General features: G+C 35.9%; 2 protein-coding genes across 2 annotated transcripts; one reads left to right on the top strand and one right to left on the bottom strand.

Annotated features, from left to right (window-relative positions):
- Nucleotides 1-5,407: 5,407 nt before the first annotated feature.
- On the bottom strand, nucleotides 5,408-7,146 carry LOC149075701 (protein YIPF6-like). Its single transcript, XM_089243191.1, has one exon. The coding sequence runs from the start codon at nucleotides 7,005-7,007 to the stop codon at nucleotides 6,348-6,350; it is 660 nt and encodes a 219-aa protein (XP_089099317.1). The 5' UTR covers nucleotides 7,008-7,146; the 3' UTR covers nucleotides 5,408-6,347.
- A 237-nt stretch (nucleotides 7,147-7,383) lies between these two features.
- Nucleotides 7,384-18,003, top strand: LOC149075700 (uncharacterized). Its single transcript, XM_089243190.1, has 9 exons — nucleotides 7,384-7,519; nucleotides 10,589-10,728; nucleotides 11,054-11,146; nucleotides 11,498-11,636; nucleotides 14,790-14,830; nucleotides 15,329-15,398; nucleotides 15,683-15,719; nucleotides 16,622-16,685; nucleotides 17,775-18,003. The coding sequence occupies exons 1-9, from the start codon at nucleotides 7,483-7,485 to the stop codon at nucleotides 17,934-17,936; spliced, it is 783 nt and encodes a 260-aa protein (XP_089099316.1). The 5' UTR covers nucleotides 7,384-7,482; the 3' UTR covers nucleotides 17,937-18,003.
- Nucleotides 18,004-21,662: the final 3,659 nt, after the last annotated feature.

Below are 21,662 nucleotides of genomic sequence, written 5' to 3'. Positions count from 1 at the left end.
TATTCTTTCAATTGATGCGTAACTTGGGGGGGGGGGACATGAAATTAAAAAAACAATGTGTTAAAGACAGTCTTATGATAAGCCTTCTTCCAGTGTTTTTCTTATTCCTGTCCCTCATGTGATAGAATTGTAAGTATAGCTTGAATTTATTCTGTTAAATATTAGCTTCTAGCCTCATAAGAGCAACAATTTAAATTTAACAAAAATTTTGGGTCTTGAAGTCTTTTATCATCATGTAGGCATAATCAATGTTTGTGAAATTGTGTTCTGTTGGTCATGTGTAGGTGGCCTCATTTTCTTCAGATATTCTCCTTTATTTATAATTAGTTTTTGAAAATTGAGAATGTAAAATAGAAAATTCACTCTCTCTTGAAAATTTAAAGAAAAAAATTGAAAAGTCAAAACAGAACAATTTGCATTAAATAAACACTACACCATTGATATTTATTCACATCGTTATATTGGTACCTAATAAAAAATATTTATGTTTAGTTTCACAATAATGCAATGATTATAACTATGACTATGCGTATTTGATGCCTTCAATATATTGTATTTTTTAAAGATAAATGTTTGGACAGATTCGGCAGGGTTTTGGACAAGCACCTAAATACAGTACCTGCTTCATAATCATACATGAAAAATAAGATGTGAAGTAGAAATAACATTTACAACAAACTAAGAAATTGAAAACAGTGTTTACTTAAACAGTTATATGAGTGATATTATTTTACTATCAGATTTCCAGCCTAAAACCATAAATTTGGTGAAACAATTAACTTAGAAAAAACTAAATGACACCTTTTTGAAATATTTTTGATTTAGTTAGTTTTATTTTCTGCTAATATTTTTTTTTTTGATATGTTAGTATCATGGAAAAAAACCCAAAAAATCCAAAGGTTTCCACATAATATTTTGAAACTTGGAGGTTTAGGACAGTTTTTCCCACGTGTCCTGTCCAAAACTCCAACCCTGGTAATTTCAGTTTAAAAGGGACTAGGCAGCCCTATCATGGGTAACTGGTATAATAAAATATTAGATTGCCATGGACATTTCAACTTTTGGGCAGGGGGAGGGGGTCGCTGACAAAGAGAAGCAAGTTTGACCATTTTCTTTGTAATTGTGGACAATAGGGTTCCCTAATTTCTTTATGTAAAATTATTGGAAGGGCGGTTGAAAAGCTATCAGTGTCTCAGCATCGTTCACCATCAATCCCATCCCTTCTCAATCACTCTCTCATCTTTGTGCCCTCTTCACATTCTTCATTTTTTTAAACACATCCTGTGGCCATCGAGGCTCTACTGTATACCTTACTTCCAGAACAAAAATGCAGTAAGTATGATAGTACTTCTGCTGTTTTTTTTAAGTAATATCATCATTTAAAATATTTTTTTATTGTTTTTTGGACAATTCAAATTTGTTGATAATCCGAAGTGGCTTCGGCTCCATCCACCTCGGATGATCAAGGCTCTACTGTATTACTGCTTTGAACATGAAAACTGGGGAAATGAGGAAATAAAACTCTTTTCCATAAACCAAAATCATCTAGGCCCCAAGGAGTCTGGATTAGAGAGGTTCTACTGTATATTGAACCTTGGTTATATACTATCACACAAAATACTGTGCTTATCTTTTTGTATAATCCTATACAAACAATTAGAACTAAAATTTGGTGGAAACGTTGCAGCTTTAGGCAGGGCTTGACAGATCCCAGTTGCTAGGTCACTGTGGTGACTAAAAAAAGTATTGTGTCTAAAGTTTACCCCATTTGTGGTTAATAAATTTTAGTCCAGAAACAACACAATAAAATTTATATCATGCATATCTACCAACATGGAAGGGGTCACTACTTACTAGAAGAGTTGCAAGATACATTATTTTGGACTTTTGTTTCTTTCACAAACAATGTAAAGCTCTTAAAAGAAATTTCTGCCATCTAAGACTTTCTTAGGTTGTCAAGCCCTGGTTTCATATGGCTTACACATAATTTGAAAAAAATAAGACTGACAAAATTTTGGTTGTTAAAACTCGCATCTGGGGTCTTATGTACAACAGAGCTTGTGACAAGTGCCAGATCTCCCATGGCGACTAGAAAATTGGAATTCAGCCTAAAATTTCCCATAAGTGATTGCTAAATTAAAGTCTATGGGTAACAACAAAAATTTCCTGATTCTATGATGGTGCATTTCTTAAAAAGGAAAGGGATATATCAAGTCCTGGAATAGTCAAAGGAAACATTACTTAGGAATCTTTTTCCCTCCATGTTTGGCAGTTAAGAAATTTGGCTGGCACCTAAATTTTTCTTTGAATTGTCAAAGAAATGGTGAATCACGTTTTTGGGCCTGATACACAATTGTGCATGCACAAAAACGTGACTCACCTTAACTGAAGCAAATTCTTTTCAGTCACTGTTTCCCCAACAACCAAATGTCATTTCTAACTCTTAATGAAATACCAAGGATCAGAGTGTCGCAAGCCCTCTCTGCCAAATGTATCATCTATACAACATTTTTAAAGTTTCAGGCAACACCAAAGGTTGTGGCAGTTTTTTGTGCCCAATTATGTATTAGAGGATGATGTCACTCTCCGCTATCCATACGATGGGTTTTTAACAACTGGTTGATGAGAAGAGAGATGAATTTAGGAAAAAAAGAATTCAATTGCCCTTGAGTACCGATTATAGTTCATTCCCGGTAAAGAATGACAAAATTCTTTCCACTTCAAAACATTTATTTAGCGACGTTAAGATTAAATTACAGTTTAACAGTTTTTAGATTCTTCCAATTACACAATGCAAATTTTAGAATTTTTTAAAGTTAAATATATCACAAAAATATCTCATTAAAATTTGAACATCTCACCGGATCTGTCCAAATAGAACGTCCTAGGTCATCATGTTACATTTATGGGGAATCTAATCACATCCTTTCACTTGCGGGGTGAGCTCCCTAGACCATTACAAAGGTAATGAATATCCCAATTTTTCTTTAGAGCTTGTGTGCACTGAATGTTGTTAAAAACCTTATGGGTAGCAGAGAGTGATATCATCCTTGGATAAGTCACCATCTGGTTGCATTGTCAGCAATTATGAGCTTTGGCCTGACTGTAAAGAAAATAGAGATATTCGTTGCCTTTTTGTAGTCTGGTGCTCTTATCTGGCAAGTGAGAGCACGTGGGTTCGATTCCTCGCAAGGACAGTAGAATTTTCTCTCTTAATTCATCACATCAGCCAGTTGTTAAAAACCTTCAATCTGCATGTATTATCTTAGTTTTTTTTTCCCCCCAAGATATGTGAATAAAATGAATGATAACACACTTAAATTTCCTAACTGCATTGGACTTTAAAGTGTGTGAACATGCAAGAAAATCACTCATTTTTTTTAATGTACACACACTTTTTCATGGTAGGCTCAGCACCATCTCGCAATGACTGCTGTCATCATAGAAGTACTATTTGGTTGAAGCGTTCACCTCGGCCAGGACTGCAATTTGTTACTTTGTCAGCTGAGGCGAGCACAAATTTTGGTGCCCCAGTCTAAGGTAGAAGGAGCAGTTAAAGGGTTAATTTGCTCTTTCTCTCTCCCTCAGTCTTGATCAATTGCATCCCCCTTCCCAGTTATGACCCTGCATTCAGCTACAATTGATGATTCTCAAGTCAGTGTTTTGGTAAATATTGTCCCATAGGGAACGTCTGAAATCACAGGTAAAATACAGCATCCTCTGGGTTGGATTATGAAGTAGGGTGCTGAGAATTTTTTTTTTATAAATGATTAACAGTTAATATTCCTTATTAACCCCTTTCACACCAGCCAAACCATATACTGTAGCTGTAAACAATATGAACCGTACAAGACGTATGCACCTGATGTGGAAGAGGTTAATTGGAAGGATATGTTAAAAAAATTTGATGCCTTTCACTAATTTTTTTCTTTCAGCTGCAGGTCTTCTAGTAAGACTGTTATTATCAATGTTAATGTAAATTTGTCATTTTAAATTGAACATGGTTAGTTCTAATAGCCAACCTTTTATCAACATGTAATTTGAACCTTATTTAGCATTGGTGATTTTATGAATGTTGCCAATTTGCTTCCATTGCTACTTAACTGTGCATGCATCTTGTATTCTATTCCTCTGTGGAATTTGTAAATGCTGTAATGTACATTAAAAGTGTAGACTATGTGCGGCTCTAAAACATATTTATGTTGTCAGAGTTAAGCTCGTTCTCAGTGGCGTAGCCAGGTTTTGGTCCATGGGGGAGCGAAATTGGGAAATGCGCCATTTTTTTGTTCGTGCTTAAGGCGCAAACTTAAAATTATGCATTAGTGGGGGGGGGGGGGGGGGGGTTAGAGCTCAAAAGCCCATAGCTGTTTTCCATCTTTTCCTAGTATTTGACACTGCCCTATATACAAGCTAGTAGCTCTTGCCAAGACACCTGCAGATAACGTGGCATTTCTAGGCACTATGAATCTAGCTAAGTCCCCCATACACAAAGTGGTATTTCTAGGAGCTCAAACTCTACCTAAAGCACCCAAAGAAAAGGCGATACTTCGTGGAGCTTGAATCCTAGCCATTACTTCATAGGTTCAGTGCTCTGTCCACAACAGGTTCCTGTGCCTAATTTCTTCAAAAGGCCCCTTAGTCAATGCTGGCCCTTCAGAACAGAATGAGCATTTCGTATGAACGCCATATCCTCATACCTATGAAAAGTATTTCTAGGAGCTCTACAGAGAACGACCAATAGCAAGAGAAAAAAGTTAGAGCTAGAAGCGGGCAAGATTCTGCCCTTTAATAAAGGTGAGGGAACAGGGGCTGATCCGAACATGCTTCCAGATGAAGAGCTTGAGAGCAATTGTCAAAAATGGTAATGAAAAAAACCGCCACTTTCTTTTTCCCCTTCTTAAGGATTGGTACAAATGTACACAGAATTTTCTCGGGGAAGGGGGGGGGGGTGCTTCAATTTTTTCCCCTTCTGAGGGGGGGTTAAGTTTTTTTCCTGCAAAAAATAACACTATAATCTTGGCTCAAAGGGGGGGGGGGTTAGATCCCCAAAAACCCCCCCTTTGTGTACGCCTATGTATATAAGTATTGCATTGAAGGACTGTCTGCTCTCTGCGAAAGTATTTCTTTGAATGTGAAACAGGCTCGCATTCGTGCCTTAAAGTTGAAAATCAGCTGACCACCACTGAGCTGCCAATGGGGTTTAGATACCCTTCAGAAAATTGGCAACTTGGTAACATTTATTTTCTTTAGGCTTGCTTGCTCCAATTGAATTTTACTGTCTTGTATGTCTACTCGGACTTTAAACCTGATTAGTGAGATAATGCCACTGTTAGAACAAAATGCTTAAATTTTTTCTCTGATATAATCCTAATGCATCAAAATAATAATGGTTCTCGAAGCTGTCAGTTTAATAGTCATCATTTAATAGTTTATAAATATTCCAATACATTTGCATTGCAGTAAGCCGCTGCTTTTCTTATTATATTTGGTGGTAAGAAGGCAATGAGAGAGATCACATTTATGGTTATAGCTCCAGCGATTTCACTATGTTCCCTCATGTCATTTTCATATTCTCATTGCACATGTTTTCTACACAGTTGCACTTTGTGTCATTTTGCTTTCATTGCGCAGTGGTGCTGTATAATTCTACTCTCAGTTGTATTTCAGCATCAATTTTTTCTCCTATTGTTCATGATGTTAAATTGCTTCTGTTGGGTCGAGGTTTTGCAACAACTTCAAACACTGCAGATTTCATTTTGCATTTCCGTGATTTTGAATTGAGTAGTATCAGAGCGTTGTCTGTTAGTAGCACGATGCTCATCTTCCATTATGTCAAAGTCCATGGATTCGAACAAGCTCTTAACCTACCGATATTGGGGCAACCCCTGGTAGACTGTCTTCATTTCCCACCCAACTCCACTGGTTGGAAATTGATATAAAGCAATATATGACCGGAGTTAGTAGTGTGCTGTCTGTTCGATTCCATGGATGCCCTTTGGATTATTCTGATTTATAATGTAGATTATTATTGTGCCGTGAAGAAAGGAAGGTTAAAATAAATCTTACTTCCTTACATTACGCATTGGGTTGGAACCCATAAAGGTAACTAAACTCTGTTTTCAGCCCAGAATCGTCACAAAGAGAGTTTATAGCATGACGCCCACACATCACAGTAGCAAATAAAAATTGGCTTCCACTGAAAAATGTGATGCTTTCAGATTGGAAAAATAACCATAGTATTTTTATAAGCATCTTTTATTATGATACAGTATGGCATTAAAGGCAGTCAAACAATAAACATCATCCGGTGCATACATGAACAGGCAACCACTAGTGCATCTAAAATGTCAAGCGGAACGGGAAATTATAAGCCAGCTCACAACAAAATAAAACAAGCAAATGGGATAAACAGCAAGAGCTCTCCTTCGAGGAGGCTGGCTATCACCGAGGAAAACAGTGGCAGATAGTGTAGCCCATATAAAACCAGCCGTTGAAAAGACAAACGTTATGACGAAAGTGACTAGTCCTTGCGAGAATATTACCGGAACAAGTAAGTTGAGAAGAAGGGCAATAGATGGCGATAGGAGACAGTAACCGAGTACACAAACACTTTGGAAAAAGGATATCTTTCCACCGAGTAACTTGGAGTTAACTGTCACCACGATGGCTCCGAGGCACACAATGATGAAAATCTCGGCAAACTGTATGCCACCGCTGTCGATGTCGTCGCTACTGGATCCTTGGAGAAATATGGATAAGAAAACGCACAGGAATAACGGTCCCCACAGATCCCAATCTCTCAGCAGAGCTTCTTTTTGTTTCGGGTAGAGCACGTGGAAAAACTTCGTTCCGACCGCTTTGACATCTCGCATTATCGTCTCACGAACGGGCTCGTCCAATGTCCGATATTCGTTGGATTGTTTACCTTGGGAATCGGAAGGGACGTTCATGTCCCCTTCTACGATCAACGATGGATCTTGGTAAGATGGTGGTGGTTCTTGCATCATTATGAAACTATTTCAAGCGTAGGTCAGAGATAAATCAAGGTCTCGTATTCAAGATCTCAAAATATGAAACGGTAAACTGAAAACCGGCTGTTTATTATTACACATCACCATCACAAGACATTTCTAGGGTGAAAGAAGATGCGACGGCTTTAACTTCGACGGTTCTTTTTTTTTTTTTCTATCAATGCGTCAGTTCTCTAAACAAGTGTAAATATTAATAATGTTACGTTACTCTTCATTGTAAGAAATAATAAAAACTTTTTTCTTGCTTGATCGTTCATAAACGTATTTTAATTTTGCAAAAAAAAGCGATTGTGGCATTGAGAATATTGCTCACAGGAGAAAGTCTAAATTTATAAAGCCCTGTATAATCGAGACGAATTCGTTTATTTGTTTACTTAAGGGCAAAGTGCAACGCGAGCCACGGCACAGGGTGCACTTATAGTATAGAGGTATTCAAGCCTATTACGATTCAATGGCTGAACTCCAAGATAAAGTTGCCCTGATCACAGGTATTTAAAAAAAAAAAAAAAATCTATACTTTAAAATTCATTGATTGCTAGACTTTGAGAAGTTTCTTTTTTCTACCCGTCCTCTGAGCCGGGCCGCACGTTGCGAGATGCAGGGGGGAAACCCTCATGTCGTTCCCCGGGCGGAAAATTTAAAAGAAATAACGGCAAACACTTCTCTGAATTGCGTTTAACAGTGGACGGGGTGGCGGCAAAAATTACACGTTTGTTCTAAGGTGCCGGTGCTCGTGGGGGGGGGGGGATGCCCCCTCTCGCACAATCAAAGATAAGGCTGACTGTACAGGTTGGGGTCACAAAATTACTTTGCAAATGTACAAGCTCCCTAGGTGGTCACAAAAATCAATGAATGGAAATTAAATTCAAGATACAGGAGTTTCAGAGCATGTGCTTAAGAATGAGTTGAAAAACAGAAACCTAGCTCTTGTGCCGTTACAACAACAAAATATTTGAATGGCAACACTCACTTTTATGCAGTGAAAAGTGATTGGCACAGTGAAAAACTATAAATGGCATTGGAACTGTACCGGCAGCACTATAAACCAGTGTTATGGTTTTGACAAAGACGAAGAAAAATGTGGAAACAACCAATTGTGGATTATAATGGTACAAGCCCACGCGGTAGATGGAAATGGGTCACCCCATTCAAAATAAGTGTTTATTAATCACTATTTTTTCATTAATAACATCACCTATTATCACAAGTCCATAGAATCCAGTATCAGCTCATAACCATTGGAGGTAACACAGTATCATCATTTAGACACACCTATCTCATTGATTATGCTGTAGCAACATGGCATTGTTGCATTATTGCAAATGTAGTATATGTCTTTGCAGTGATTCCTTGCTTCGTCAATAGCCGGTTGTATATGAGGCAGTAGCTGGATCGATATTCTTTGCATTTCAACTTCATCTAATATATTGATCATCCACAGTCTTGGACATTGCAGTTTTCTGGTAAATTCCATCTGGGAGTTTGGAGCCTCTAATAATAGTATAGTTCTCCTGTCATCGAAGATCCTAAGTCCATACATAAGGCCTAAGGACACTAAGGGTTTGCCTACAGTTGCTCATGGATTGACATCTGACACCAGGCTGAGAGATATTGACAACAACTCAATGACTCGTGATGATATAACTTTCAATTCAAAGTTGTTAAATTTTCTAAATTGTTAAAAGAAATCTATCTGTTAAAATGAAATGAACCATTTCAAGTTCTCACTCTGACTCTTATCATTGTTGGGTTGATTCGTGATACTCACTCTTGATTCCGGAGGTGTGACATGGTTCATTACATAAAACTGTTACAGCAACAAAATTTTAAAAAAAATTCAAACGGCAACACTCACTTTTATGCAGTCACAGTAAAAAATCACAATGGCATTGGAGCGGTTTGTAGCATCATAAACACTGGTGCTGACAAAGATGAAGAAAAATGTGGAAATAACCAAAACAGATCACATTTCTGCTGCTGGAAGGTCCCTTACGAGGGATCCAACCCCTTTAGTGAGACCTGTTTTGTCTGTATCCTGTGTAGCGTTTATGATGCTACAGGTTCTGTTCTAATGCCATTCATGGTTTTTTAATGCACAGGGCAATTCAACAGGCAACATCACTTGGCAATGCATAAAAATAAGTGTTGTCATTTGAATTTTTTTGCAGTGATCGTAACTGAGGGCTAGGTTTTTGTTTCTCCACTCATTCTTGAGCACATACTTTGAAACACCTATGGCTCAAATTTCATTTGTTGATTTTTCACTGGGGGCTTGTGTATAAAGCAAAGTTATTTTATGATGTCCTGTATGTATACTGAAAGCATCCTGTACTCCTTGAGGTTTAAATAGAACGAACGTGCGCATGCTATTGTCTTTCCTTATGCCCCCCACAAAAATCATAGTTACTTCCATAGTCCTCTGAGCAAATAAAAATGACTCAGAGTCGAGGTGACTCAATGAGAAGTAAAAAGCTGTGAACGTGGGTTCAGTAAAGTAGTTAACTAAATTTTAAGTTAATTCAGAGTGTGTAAATTATGTTAAAGTTGCTAAAGTGCATTCAAGTTGGGTGCCTTAAAAAAGTGTGTTTAAGTTGTTAATTATCAAGTTATTTAACTACGAGGAGCAAACCTTCTTAACCCTAGCATACCAACTCTACTTATGTTTCAGAAACATAGACATATAGGCAGTTGACATGCAGTTTTATCAGTTTTTATTTTAGTTAGTGTTCTAGTGTTAAATGTGAGCCAATCTCCCTGTTAAAAGTCTTACAGCAGAAAACAGCAGGCCTACAATGGTACAAATATTCAACCATTACACTTCATTCATTGTTTGAAAAATAGCTGACAGTATAAAAAAAATTTACATGCAACATTAGGCATGCACTCAAACGTTTAGGTGCACATGCACACCTCTGACACAACTCATTTTGGTTGTAAATTGCCCATGGCGATAGACAGAGATTATGCTTGGTTTGAAAGAAATGCAAATGATTTAGTGGGTAAGTGGACAAATAACATAGAATATGCATTTTCCTCCCAACCCCTTTGGTTGGTTCCAGTCAAATCGGAACAGGAAGTTCCAATAGTACGTTGGATATTCATCTCAGTGGCTTGAAAAATTGGAATTTAAGACCCATTACAGAAAGAATAAGTAATTTAATGGTTAACTAAATTTTAAGTCATCAAGTACTTTAAGATCTGTCCCAGCATAAGGTACAAGTAGTGAATGACCATTGGATAATACGAGGCCACGTCCACCATTCCGATTTGACTGGAACTCTGGGTTTCTCCAGTCTCAGTCAAATCAGAACGATGGAAGTGGCCTCATACTATCCAATGGTCATTCACTACTTGTTACTTATGCTGGGACAGATGTGAAAGTACTTGATGACTCAAAATTTTGTTAACTACTTTAATTATTCTCTCTGTAAATGGATAGAGTCCAATTTTTCAGTTGTGCTGCAGAGACCTTTAAAAATTATATTTATATGCGTGTTGACATTATAATTAATTGGCTGTATACAGAGGTCTGTCTGAATTTTTGTTACTTTTTTCAGGTGCGTCCTCAGGAATTGGTGCTGAAACTGCAGTTCATTTTGCATCACTCGGATGCAAACTTTGCCTATGTGGCCGCAATTCAACAAATTTGAGTAGGGTTTCCAGTGATTGTTTGAAAGCTGGGTTGAAACCTTCTGATGTAAGTTTTAACAATGAGTTTGATTTAGTCTCCGAGAGGTTGACACATAAATGATACTGTCATTTAGTGTTTCCTATCTAATAGGTGAATTACAGTAGGACCGCCAAATCCATAGGTGGTTGACCCTTCATCTATATAGATAAATTGAAAAAGGTGATGTTATCGGAAGGCGAGGGAAATGTTGCTTTTCCGTGAATGTAAAGAACAGATTTTTTGACTTAAATTGGGTTAAATTTGAATTATGTGTATCCCAATTGAAATTCACCATAGAATATTTAATTGTATGAAATTTTATCAGAATTTTATAGTTCCTACATTCCTACAGGTGGTGCTTGTGATTGGTGATCTCTCCAAAGAAGAAGATATCAGCGAAGCTTTAAAAACTGTTATTAGTAGATTTCAGAAGCTAGACATATTGGTTTGTATATATTTTGTATTATGGAGTTAATTTGCAAAGAGATATAGTTCACCAAACAAAATTAGTCACTGCTTTTTCGTTTTGCTTATAAGCATTTTGTAATTATGTAGCATGTTCAAGGTTACGAAGGTAAGTCAAAGCATGATGACTCAATTATTAATTCACAAACTATATTGTTGATGAAGGTTCTTGTTTATGTTAAACATTTAATTATGTTCATATTAGTAGAAAATCACAAGTGGTGAATCAGTTAAACATCATAACCAGTGTGCAGGTTAATAAAATTCATATTTTAATGGGTATTTTTTTCATTCATGTCTCATCTGATGCATCATGATCTACATATTGCAGGTTAATAATGCTGGTATTCTTATTCCCGGAGAGGTTGCTACAACATCATTAGATGTTTATGATAAAGTAATGAATATCAATACCCGGTCTGTATTTTATATGATGCAGCTAGCAATCCCATACTTAGTACAAACTAAAGGTAAGTTATGATGTTTTTCATTTGCATGGTCAGTTTTTAAACACTGAAGAATGTGATCAATATGTAACTGTTGATACTGCGGAACCTCTTGATAACAGATATCCATGGAACGAATGTTTTTGTCTGCTAAAAAATATCATGATATAGATATTTTAATGAGGGAAATGTCCCACTCAATCATGGCAAATTTAAAATTTCCCACTTTTTCTTCATGAAATTTTTCATTTACATGCTTATTTTTATTTAAATTTTGAAGAATTTTTAGTTTTGCATTTATCACCACACATATTTTCTTTATTGACCAACTGTAATACAGTAAAATCCCTCTTTTCCAGACACTCTCGGGACAAAAAAATTTGACTGTAAAAGAGGGGTGACTGTAATATTTAAAGTAATACTTATTTTGTAATTTTAATTTTGTACCGGTGCAATAATTATGTACTTTCATGACTTGAAACACATATTGTCAGAATTTCATTCATTTGCAAACAAAGAACCATTTCAGTTATTGTTAGTACTGTATTTTGCAGTTTATGTTTTTCATTGTATTCGATGGCATCAATTTTTTTCTCTTCCCAATCTCTTTTCTTAGTGATAGAAAGCGAGGAATAACAGAGCTGGCCATATTAAACAGTGAGAAATCATGTGTATATACAAGCATAAATAGTAAACTGACATCAGAGTTCCCAAACATTAACAAAAACACCAAAGCAAAATTTCATTGAAAATAGCCAAAAAATGGATGAGCTATTAAAACTTGTGCTGTCATCTAGTGAGCATAATTCTAAACAAAACTACTGTTATATTTGTTTATTTAACTGTACAGGAGTTCTAGTCCAATGGAATGATTGATGAAAATGGTATTGATGGCTGTATCTCAAGGTGACTGTTAAGCAGGGATTGGAAATACATTATTTAAATAGGCTTTTTTGCAGGAGTATTTTTATTTGGCCATAAAACAGGGGTGACCCCATCTGAGGGGTGACCATTGAGAGGGGTTTTACTGTATTTATTTTGCGAACTAGTTGTCTAGTCCCGAACAGTATGCTTTTTCTGTGAACTTGTTTCCCATTTAGGAACTCTAGATCTTACGAACTAAAGTCTCTCCAAATTTATAAGAATGAGCATTAACTGTAAATTCTTCTTTTCAACTTCTATACCAGGATTAATTATATTCTCATATTTTCAGTTATAATCTTAAAACTTGAGAACTTTTTTTAAGATTAATTTAAATTGGGTAAAGAGCAGCACATTAAATTCGTACCATTTCTATCATAAGCTGTTTTTGTGTTCAAGGTACATATTTTGTTTACAAAAGATTACCTAGAGTTTTTGCAAACCTCAGAATCATGTCTGAGATTATGTCATGTCCTGTCTTAGGCAGGTATTACACTATAAAAGTTTTCTAAAACTCCTTTTATAATACTTGAAAAATTCAACCAATAAGGTTATCGGTTGCATTTGCTCGAATGTAACCTATGAGCTTTATTGGTTGGATTTTTCGAGTTTTATAAAAGGGATTTTATCAAACTTTTATAGTGTAATACCGGCCTTACCGTCTCTACTATATCTTTTAAATAATATGAAGAGACAAATAAGACAATCATTGAAGACTGTAAAACAATCATTATCTTTGTCTTCTAAAAGAGACTGAAACGAAGTTGTTTTTTTCCAAAGTTTGATATTTTTTATATATTTATGTACAGGGTGGGAGGTCATAAAATAACCTTGCCAATATACAAGTCTATTGTGGCCGCAAAAATCAATGCATGCAAATGAAGTTTGAGATATTGGTGTTTCAAAGTAGGTGCATCAAAAACGAAACCCTAGTTCTCACAGTTACGGTCCCAGCAACAAAATTTCAAAAAATTCAATTGGCAATACTCGCTTTTATCTTTTACTAGCTGATACCCGGCGACGTTGCCCGCCCCGTAAAAAAATTATATATGTATACCTTAATAATTATTTAACAACTGGCAGCTGGAGTTGAACATTTTTATTCTCAGTTTTGTCACCGTAGTTGTTGTTCTCAGCTATTAGTGACGTCCCATGTCCAACGAATATTATTCAAACGCGTTTTAAGCATTTTCTAAATTGAAACTATACCTATACTATGGGCGGTTGATGAGATAAAGGCAGCATTAGCACTTACAGGATAACCTGTATATAGGCTAGCAGAAATACCCGGCGATCTTCCCGGGTTTTTTGCAATTACTGGTAGGATTGGAAAAGTGACAAACCGTTATAAAGGAGTAAACTGTTATAATAACAGAATTAAAGGTGTGACTAACCATTGTAAAGGCATATATTCATGTCTGAAACGCATTGTTGGAAACCACGGTAACCAAAGTAAACGTTCCGAAAGTGATTGTTGAGGCCCCAAAACCATTGTTGCCCGACAGTTTTTTGCCCATTTCGGGCATTTGCCCAGCTCTGACGAAGTTTTAAAGTAGCCTACGGTTCAATCCCGGACCTGTTTGGTATATATGCAAAATCTGGCGACGATCGGTCTAAAACTGTAGATTTGTATAAAGAGCATACATACATACATACATACTTTCACATTTATATATAAGATATCATGCTAAATGATCAGTGCAGTGAAAAACCACGATTGAAATTGGAACCGCACCTGTAGCTTCATAAATGCCAGCAGACAAAGAAACATGTGGAAACAACCAATGCAGATCACATTATTAACACAAGAAGTTAGTACACCCTTTAACAAGATCTTCGTTCTTTGTCTGCGGCATGATGCTACAGGTACCGTTTCAACGTCATGCATAGTCTTTCACTGTGCCGATCACTTAGAAAAGCATGAAAATGGATGCTGCCTATTGAATTGTTCAAGATTTTGCTGCTATGACCATGATCCATGTACTGTTGTGTTTTTCCTCTTCATTTTCGAAGGGCTACTTCGGAACCCCAATATTTCGAATTTCATTTGCATTAGTTGATTTTATCAGCCACTAGGGGCATTTTATCCAGGTTATTTTGTGACCAACCTGTACTTATGTATTTGCAAAGAAATTTTTATATCAACTAAGATGTATTGAATCCCATTTGGGTGTGATTTAGTAATCAGCGCTTGTGTCTGTTTCACTTTCAAATAAATTTTTATAGCATAATTTATTTTCTCTGCTAAATTTGTAGGAAATATAGTGAATGTGTCTAGTGTGGCTGGACCTAAATCTGTAAGTCCACCGTTTATTATTTTATTTTTAAAAAATTCTTACATTTACTGTGTTATAAATATGTTGAGGTGACTGAAAGGAGTTCGTGGGTTTTAGAAATTTGCACATTACCCAGGCTTCTGATACCAGCCTCTTTGTGGAGTGCTTGACCAATTGCTAGCCACTCAATGAAGGCAGACTTTCGAAATGGACCGTTACATGTGTGTATAGTATCTCACTTATGTCTATGAATATATATATATATATTTTACAAATTGATCTGCATGATTTAGTATGTTTTACAAATTGATCTACATAAAATCAGTTAAAATGCATGGGCACAATTTTCTGATGCGTTCAATGTCTGAGACCCAGACCGTGCTGGGTATTTTTGCTAGTTGTGCTTATACATGTGTTATTTTACGAATGTTCTTTCTTGAAATTATACACTTGGTCATTTTTTCTTTTGCAAAATGATTTTGTAATAAATGTCGTGTATTTCTAAATTATAATTTATAGTTCCCAGGTATCGCTGCGTATTGCATGAGTAAAGCTGCAGTGGATCAATTGACTAAATGTGCAGCTCTAGGTAAGTTAAGTGTTTTAAAACCTGATGTAAATTTATTTTTATTATTACATGCAATAATTACTGAATTGTTATAATCATAATGTTATTGTTGATTCATTTAATACAGCATAAAATATTATTAAGCTAAAAAGTAAAGTTAAAATAGCATATTTCCATTTTAGTCCTAGTTAACCCTTTGATAAATAACAATGCCGCTTTACTGTTTTGTTAATACACATTTTAAATATTTCATGTTTGTTCTTCTATATTTTATTTAGTTTCATGTAAATTTTTTTTCTTTTCAGAACTTGCGGCAAAAGGTGTGAGAGTTAATTCTGTGAAGTTAGTGTCTCTTCGAATATACACTATTTCAAACTTATTCCTATAATGTTACTCATATGTGTGAATGCATGCTTGACTAGCATAAATTTATATTATAGCACTTGAGAAAAAAAATCAAGTTTTGGTTTACTATTGGTTTTTAAAGAAAAAATAATTTTTAAATAGGAATTGATAGTGGGGAGGCCTTTAAAGTTAAGAAAAAATATAAGATAAAAAAAATAATTTCAATTTTGCTATCTAAAGAAGTAGCCTTAACTTAATTACTGGCATTGTGTTGTTTATTTGCTATGGATGAGAGAAAAAAGTCATTTATAGTTTTCATCTAAATTAGAAACACACACAAAAATATTTTTCAATGATATTCTGCACCCAGGAAGGTTGTGTACTAGATTTTTTCTTTTATTGCATTCCCCCCCCCCCCTCTCCCACATGGTTTTACTGTTTAACAACACCAGTTTCATTTGGAACTAAATTCATAGATTCTAGACAAATTATCTTTCAAATATAATATCCCTCTCCATAAAGGAAAAAGCAGAATGACAGTAGTTAAAATTGAAACTTTATTTCTGTTTTACAAACTATATGATTGAAGTTGTAGATGGGAATTATGAGGAAAATACACAAATCTCTTCAACACACAACTTTTGAATTAAACATTCAAGTTTGCATAACAAATAATGAAAATGTATTCCAAGTTTATAGTAGCAGTAATCTTATTTGTTCATGGTCATGTTTCTGTTTGAAATGTGAATCATTCATATTTTTTGCTTATGCTTCAAGTGAATTTGTATTGAATGCATCTAAATTAATGTGCTCTATTTCAGTGTTAAAAAAAGTAATGCATATATGAAGTCAATAAAACTAGCATTTATCAATTTGTGAACTCTTAATTTTTTTTCCAGTCCCGGTGTCATAATAACAGAAATCCATAAACGAGGTGGAATGTCTGAAGAAGATTATGCCAAAGTAAGTTATTTTTAGAGAGTTGTTTCTCTCAGTCCACCACACATCAAGGAAAGAGACTTTCTTGATTTTTATGCCGAGACAAACTTTAGAAAGAAAAGTTGGTAGTTTCTGCTGGGACTTGAATCCAGTGCTCTTGCGATCTGGGCAAACACAGAAAAGATCAACACTCTCTCCACTGTCACTACCTTGAAAGCCTAAATGTCAAAGTTGAGGGATGCAGCAATGTCTACTTGACGAGTCATGTTATTTTTCAGGTGTGTCTATATTGACTATTGCACTTGCTTTGATTGGAAAAGGACTGGGGTGTGATCCTTGGCAGACTACCAACCTTTCTTTCTGAAGTTCATTTTTGCATTCATATCGAGAAAGTTATTTTTATTTATTTTTTCATAAAAAAAGAATCAAAAGATAAAGCTTTTTTTAAAACTTTGATTGGAAACTTATTTTAACATGGTATTGTATTTTTTTCACCATCCCGGGCTCCAGGGACTGAGGCAAGTTAGAATAGAGTGATATCACTGAGAATTAGTTTTAATTTTCTAACATTTAATTCATAATGATTTTTTTCAATTTTGTTGTTTTGAACCTTTATTGGTTTGATTGATGTTGATCATTGTTATTCATTTCAGAATTTTGTGATTACCATATTTCTTTCGATGAGTACATATGTAAAGAACAGTGAAATATTTGTTGGCTTAACATAAGCATCACATCGACAAATTCGTTGAACCTCTCCAAGATCATCAGCGGTTCTCAACCGGTGCTTCGCGGAGCCCTTGGGCACTCTCCAGGGGCTCCACAGCCGCTCGTGGAAAATTAAAGAAAACAGTAAAGTTTAAAATAATTATAAATATTTTTAAATAGTAAAAATAAATCAGTAACTTTTTGATGAATAGTTCACCTACGGGCTCTGCCATTGAATTTGTTTTACTAAAAAAGGCTCAGTGAGTCAAAACAAGTTGAGAACTGCTGATCTACATGATCATGGTTTAATTTGATCTGACAGAAATCATGGAATGAACAAGTAATAATCATCATTTGACTTTTTTTTTAAAATTTCACAATATATTTTTATTATCCTTTATATAGTTCTTGGAACATTGCAAAGAAACTCATGCTTTGGGGAGAGCTGGTACAGTGAATGAAGTTGCACAAGCCATAGCATTTTTTGCTTCAGAAAAAACTTCTTCTTTCATCACCGGTGTTAACCTGCCCATAGATGGTGGTCGATCAGTAATGTCACCCAGATGAAAGGATAAGGCTTTGCTCTTTGTATGTTGTGAATGATCAACAAAAATTAAAAAGGATTAACTTTCAATTTATTTTTGTGGTTTATTAACAGTTTGATTTTTTGTATTGAAAATATTGATGGAAGTGCTGAAAATCAGAATTTTAGAAAGTCTTCTATAAGTTAGATCATTATACCGTAATTTTTTCATACACAGTTATCAAAATTAAATTTTTCCAATTCGGAGGAAATTCTTACTGATCCAAATGATATTAGGTTCGGATGATGATGTACTCGGCATTTATTAAAAATAACAGATACAAAAATTTGCCATTTAACAAATCATTTTACAGATGTTCAATACATCCTCTTGGATAGCAAACATTTTTCCTCAGCAGAACCCGGATTCTATCTATAATGTGTAACACCTTTTCAATGGGTAACAGTATCATGGCAATGACTTCCTGATACACCAAGATTTAGAGTATTTGGGTTATTGGAGGCGATTTGCAAAAATTCATTGAAAAAATTGAGGGGAACATAAAAATGGCATGCAAAACGCACAGTGTTGTGACAAACTGGTTCACAGAATGCTATAACATATAATGAGAGCATTACAGGGATGTGAAGGTGAGACTAATGTTTCTCAAAATAATACTGCAGCAATCAAACAAATCTGGCAAAGTTGAAGCTATAGATACAATATGAAATTTTATGGATTAGCTCAGCTAGGGGGCAATAGCAATTTATTTTTTCTAAGAAAAAAAAGAGGTGATGCAACAAATAAGTTTAGAAGACTTCTAACAAGCCAAGCATCATGGTGCGTCCCGAAGAATTTAAGAGAACTTAATGACTGACATTGCGAAAAAATGTTTTCAAAAACTGAGATCCAGATTATCTAGGTTAGTTCCATCCACATTAGCTCTGATAATTGGTCGTGTCAGAACTGGGGGGCATCTCATTCACATTCCTCTATGGAATTTCTAATTGGTATATGTTGGAATATGAGTTATGAACCTAATGTGAAGTTTGTTACTGTGTAGTGCTGCCACCTGGCATCAATTTTTCTATCTATGAGTGAAATGCAAAGATTTAATAATTGTTATGGGCCTGCCGCTCTCTGTGGCAAGACTTTTTTAACAAGATCAGCTCGTATTCACGTCTCGTGGTTAAGAAACATGGGGGGAAACTGTTGCCGGGGACAAAATTTATGGGTCTGCAGTTTTATATGGGAACAAAGAAATGCTGTTGCAAAGTTATTGAATTCAAATGTTATGGGGGGTGGCAAAAATCCTAGTTACAGCCCTGCCTATTGTATCTAAATTTCCACAGGATCGCTATACACTCTCTTTTCAAGTACACTGTCTTTATTTGGTCTTGCATTTTCTGCAAACTGTGCACCATAAGCAGATAGTCCCCGGCAAATCACAAAGTATGCATAGTGAACGATGAGGAAAGCACCTATATCAACCTCCAATAACACAATTTTTTCACTAAACAGGATGAAGCTCCCCATCCATCTATGTTGTGTGATGATTTTTATAGCTGAAATGATGAGCTTAACTATTAAGCTAAAATCAACCGACTTACCGTGTTGAGTCTTTGGTAGTCCATTAAAAATACCGTAAATAGTCATGTATCTCAATTTGTCTTTTTTCTTGTATCAAAAGAAATTTATTGTCATATTTGGAAGACACTTAACCTACACTGGTGAAATAAATTAAGAGAATTTGCATATTTTATCGAACTTCATGCAAAGAACTGAAGTGAATGTGACTGCTTCTAGACAAAAATGCAAATCTTGTACGTCAAATATGTAAGCGTACACGTGTGTGTAGGCGGAGAAACAGGCTTTATAAGCGCGTATAAGTTAAGACGCATTTCGTTCGCTAGCACACCTTGGCGAATTTCTTGGTGTTATTTTGCAGCAATCGGTTAATTTCAAATTGTAACAGTAAAAATGAGTAACCACCAGCATTTAGATGATGGAATGAGGTGGCTAGAAGCAGGCCAATCTCAAGTCCAGATTTGTAGAGAGTTCAATTTAACGCCAGCGTCGTGTGTAACTTATGGAAACAGTTCCAGGATACCGGATCCATCGAGAGAAAGCCTGGGCAAGGTTGTCCAAGAGCCACGACGGCCAGAGAAGATCGCCATTTGTCGATTATATCGAGGCGTAACAGGAGTGCTACAGCTTCTCATGACTTGTATGCAGTCACAGGAATCCGTGTATCAAGGGTGACTGTTTCCAAAAGACTTCATGAGAGAGGGTTGTTCACAAGAAGACCTGCTGTTTGCGTCCCGCTCACTTCTACGGACAGGAGAATCCGTTTACCATGGTGCATAGAGATTGGAGTATGGATCAATGGGCGACTGTTCTCTTCACGGATGAGTCCCGGTTCAGCCTAAGCACCAATTCTCGCCGTACGTTCATATGGAGAGAACCAGGGACCCGCTACCTACCCTCCAATGTCCGCGAAATCGACCATTATGGTGGAGGAGGTTTAATGGTCTGGGCAGGCATCATGTTGGATGGCCACACACCTCTCCATGTCTTTGAAAGAGGCACTGTGACTGGTGTGAGGTATAGAGATGAGGTAGAGCCCTATGTTCGCCTTTTCAGGGGTGCAGTTGACCCCGAGTTTATTTTAATGGACGATAACGCGAGGCCACATAGAGCTCTTCTGCTTGATGATTTTCTAGAGAGAGAGGATATTCGCCGGATGGATTGGCCAGCCAGATCTCCAGACCTTAATCCTATAGAGCATGTCTGGGGAGGTCAATTGCAACTCACAACCCCCCCCCCCCTTCCAGGAACCATCCAGGGAATGAAAACAGCGTTGCTGAACGAGTGGGACCAATTGCCACAGGAAATGATAAACTGCCTTATTTCAAGTATGAAATCACGCTGCGAGACTTGTATATCTGTAAGAGGGGATCATACCCACTATTAACCCATTTTTTTGTTTATTCTGCAACCACTGTTTCATACCTTCCGACTCCAACAAGTGTTACGCACGATCATGCGTGTGTATTACAATTATTGAATGGTTATTTGTATTGTATCAATGTATGTACATATCAAATTTCATTAAAATCGGTACAGTAGTTCTAGAGATAATCGACCAAGTCTGCAAATTCTCTTAATTTCTTACACCAGTGTAGATATTGATCAAATTTCTTAATTTTTGCCACTTTCACACCTTCGTAAAGTGCCCAAAATCAAGAATATCTTGAGTTTTACCTTAATATATGATAAAAATATATTTCTTTATTAAAAAGCAAATTTTTGGGATTAGGAGACTTATACTATGAAAGACTTCCTATTTCTATATTTTTGTAACAAAACCATAGCTGAATTTCACTCATTGCTTTGCTGTTCATTCCACATATTCTTTATTTTTAGAAGAGACTAGAGAATTTGAACCCCTTTCCAATACACTTTATGAAAATGCTCTGTATAGTAATCCCTCTCCGACATCATCCATCCCTTTAGGAAAGAGTGAATAATCCCAAGATGGTCTGTCTGGGTAGTAGTGTGTGTGTATAGTAATCCATAGTAAAAATATCAATGACCCTTGCTTATCTTTTTAAGATGTTTTCTATATTCATGTTCACTATCTGCTTTGATCTTGCTCTTATAATACGCAAGTGACATTAAATTGTAGGAATCAGGGGCTGTACTATCTGCTCATGCTTATTCTCATCATATCCGAATTATAAGCATCGGTTCATATACCATGAACTTA

Source organism: Pholcus phalangioides, unplaced genomic scaffold (genome assembly GCF_987345545.1).
Source record: "Pholcus phalangioides strain wild (caught in Gottingen) unplaced genomic scaffold, Ppha-v1.0 ptg000015l_1, whole genome shotgun sequence".
Taxonomy (NCBI): Eukaryota; Metazoa; Arthropoda; class Arachnida; order Araneae; family Pholcidae; genus Pholcus; species Pholcus phalangioides.
Note: the sequence above shows the minus strand (reverse complement) of the source record. Positions and strands in the feature narration are given on the sequence as shown.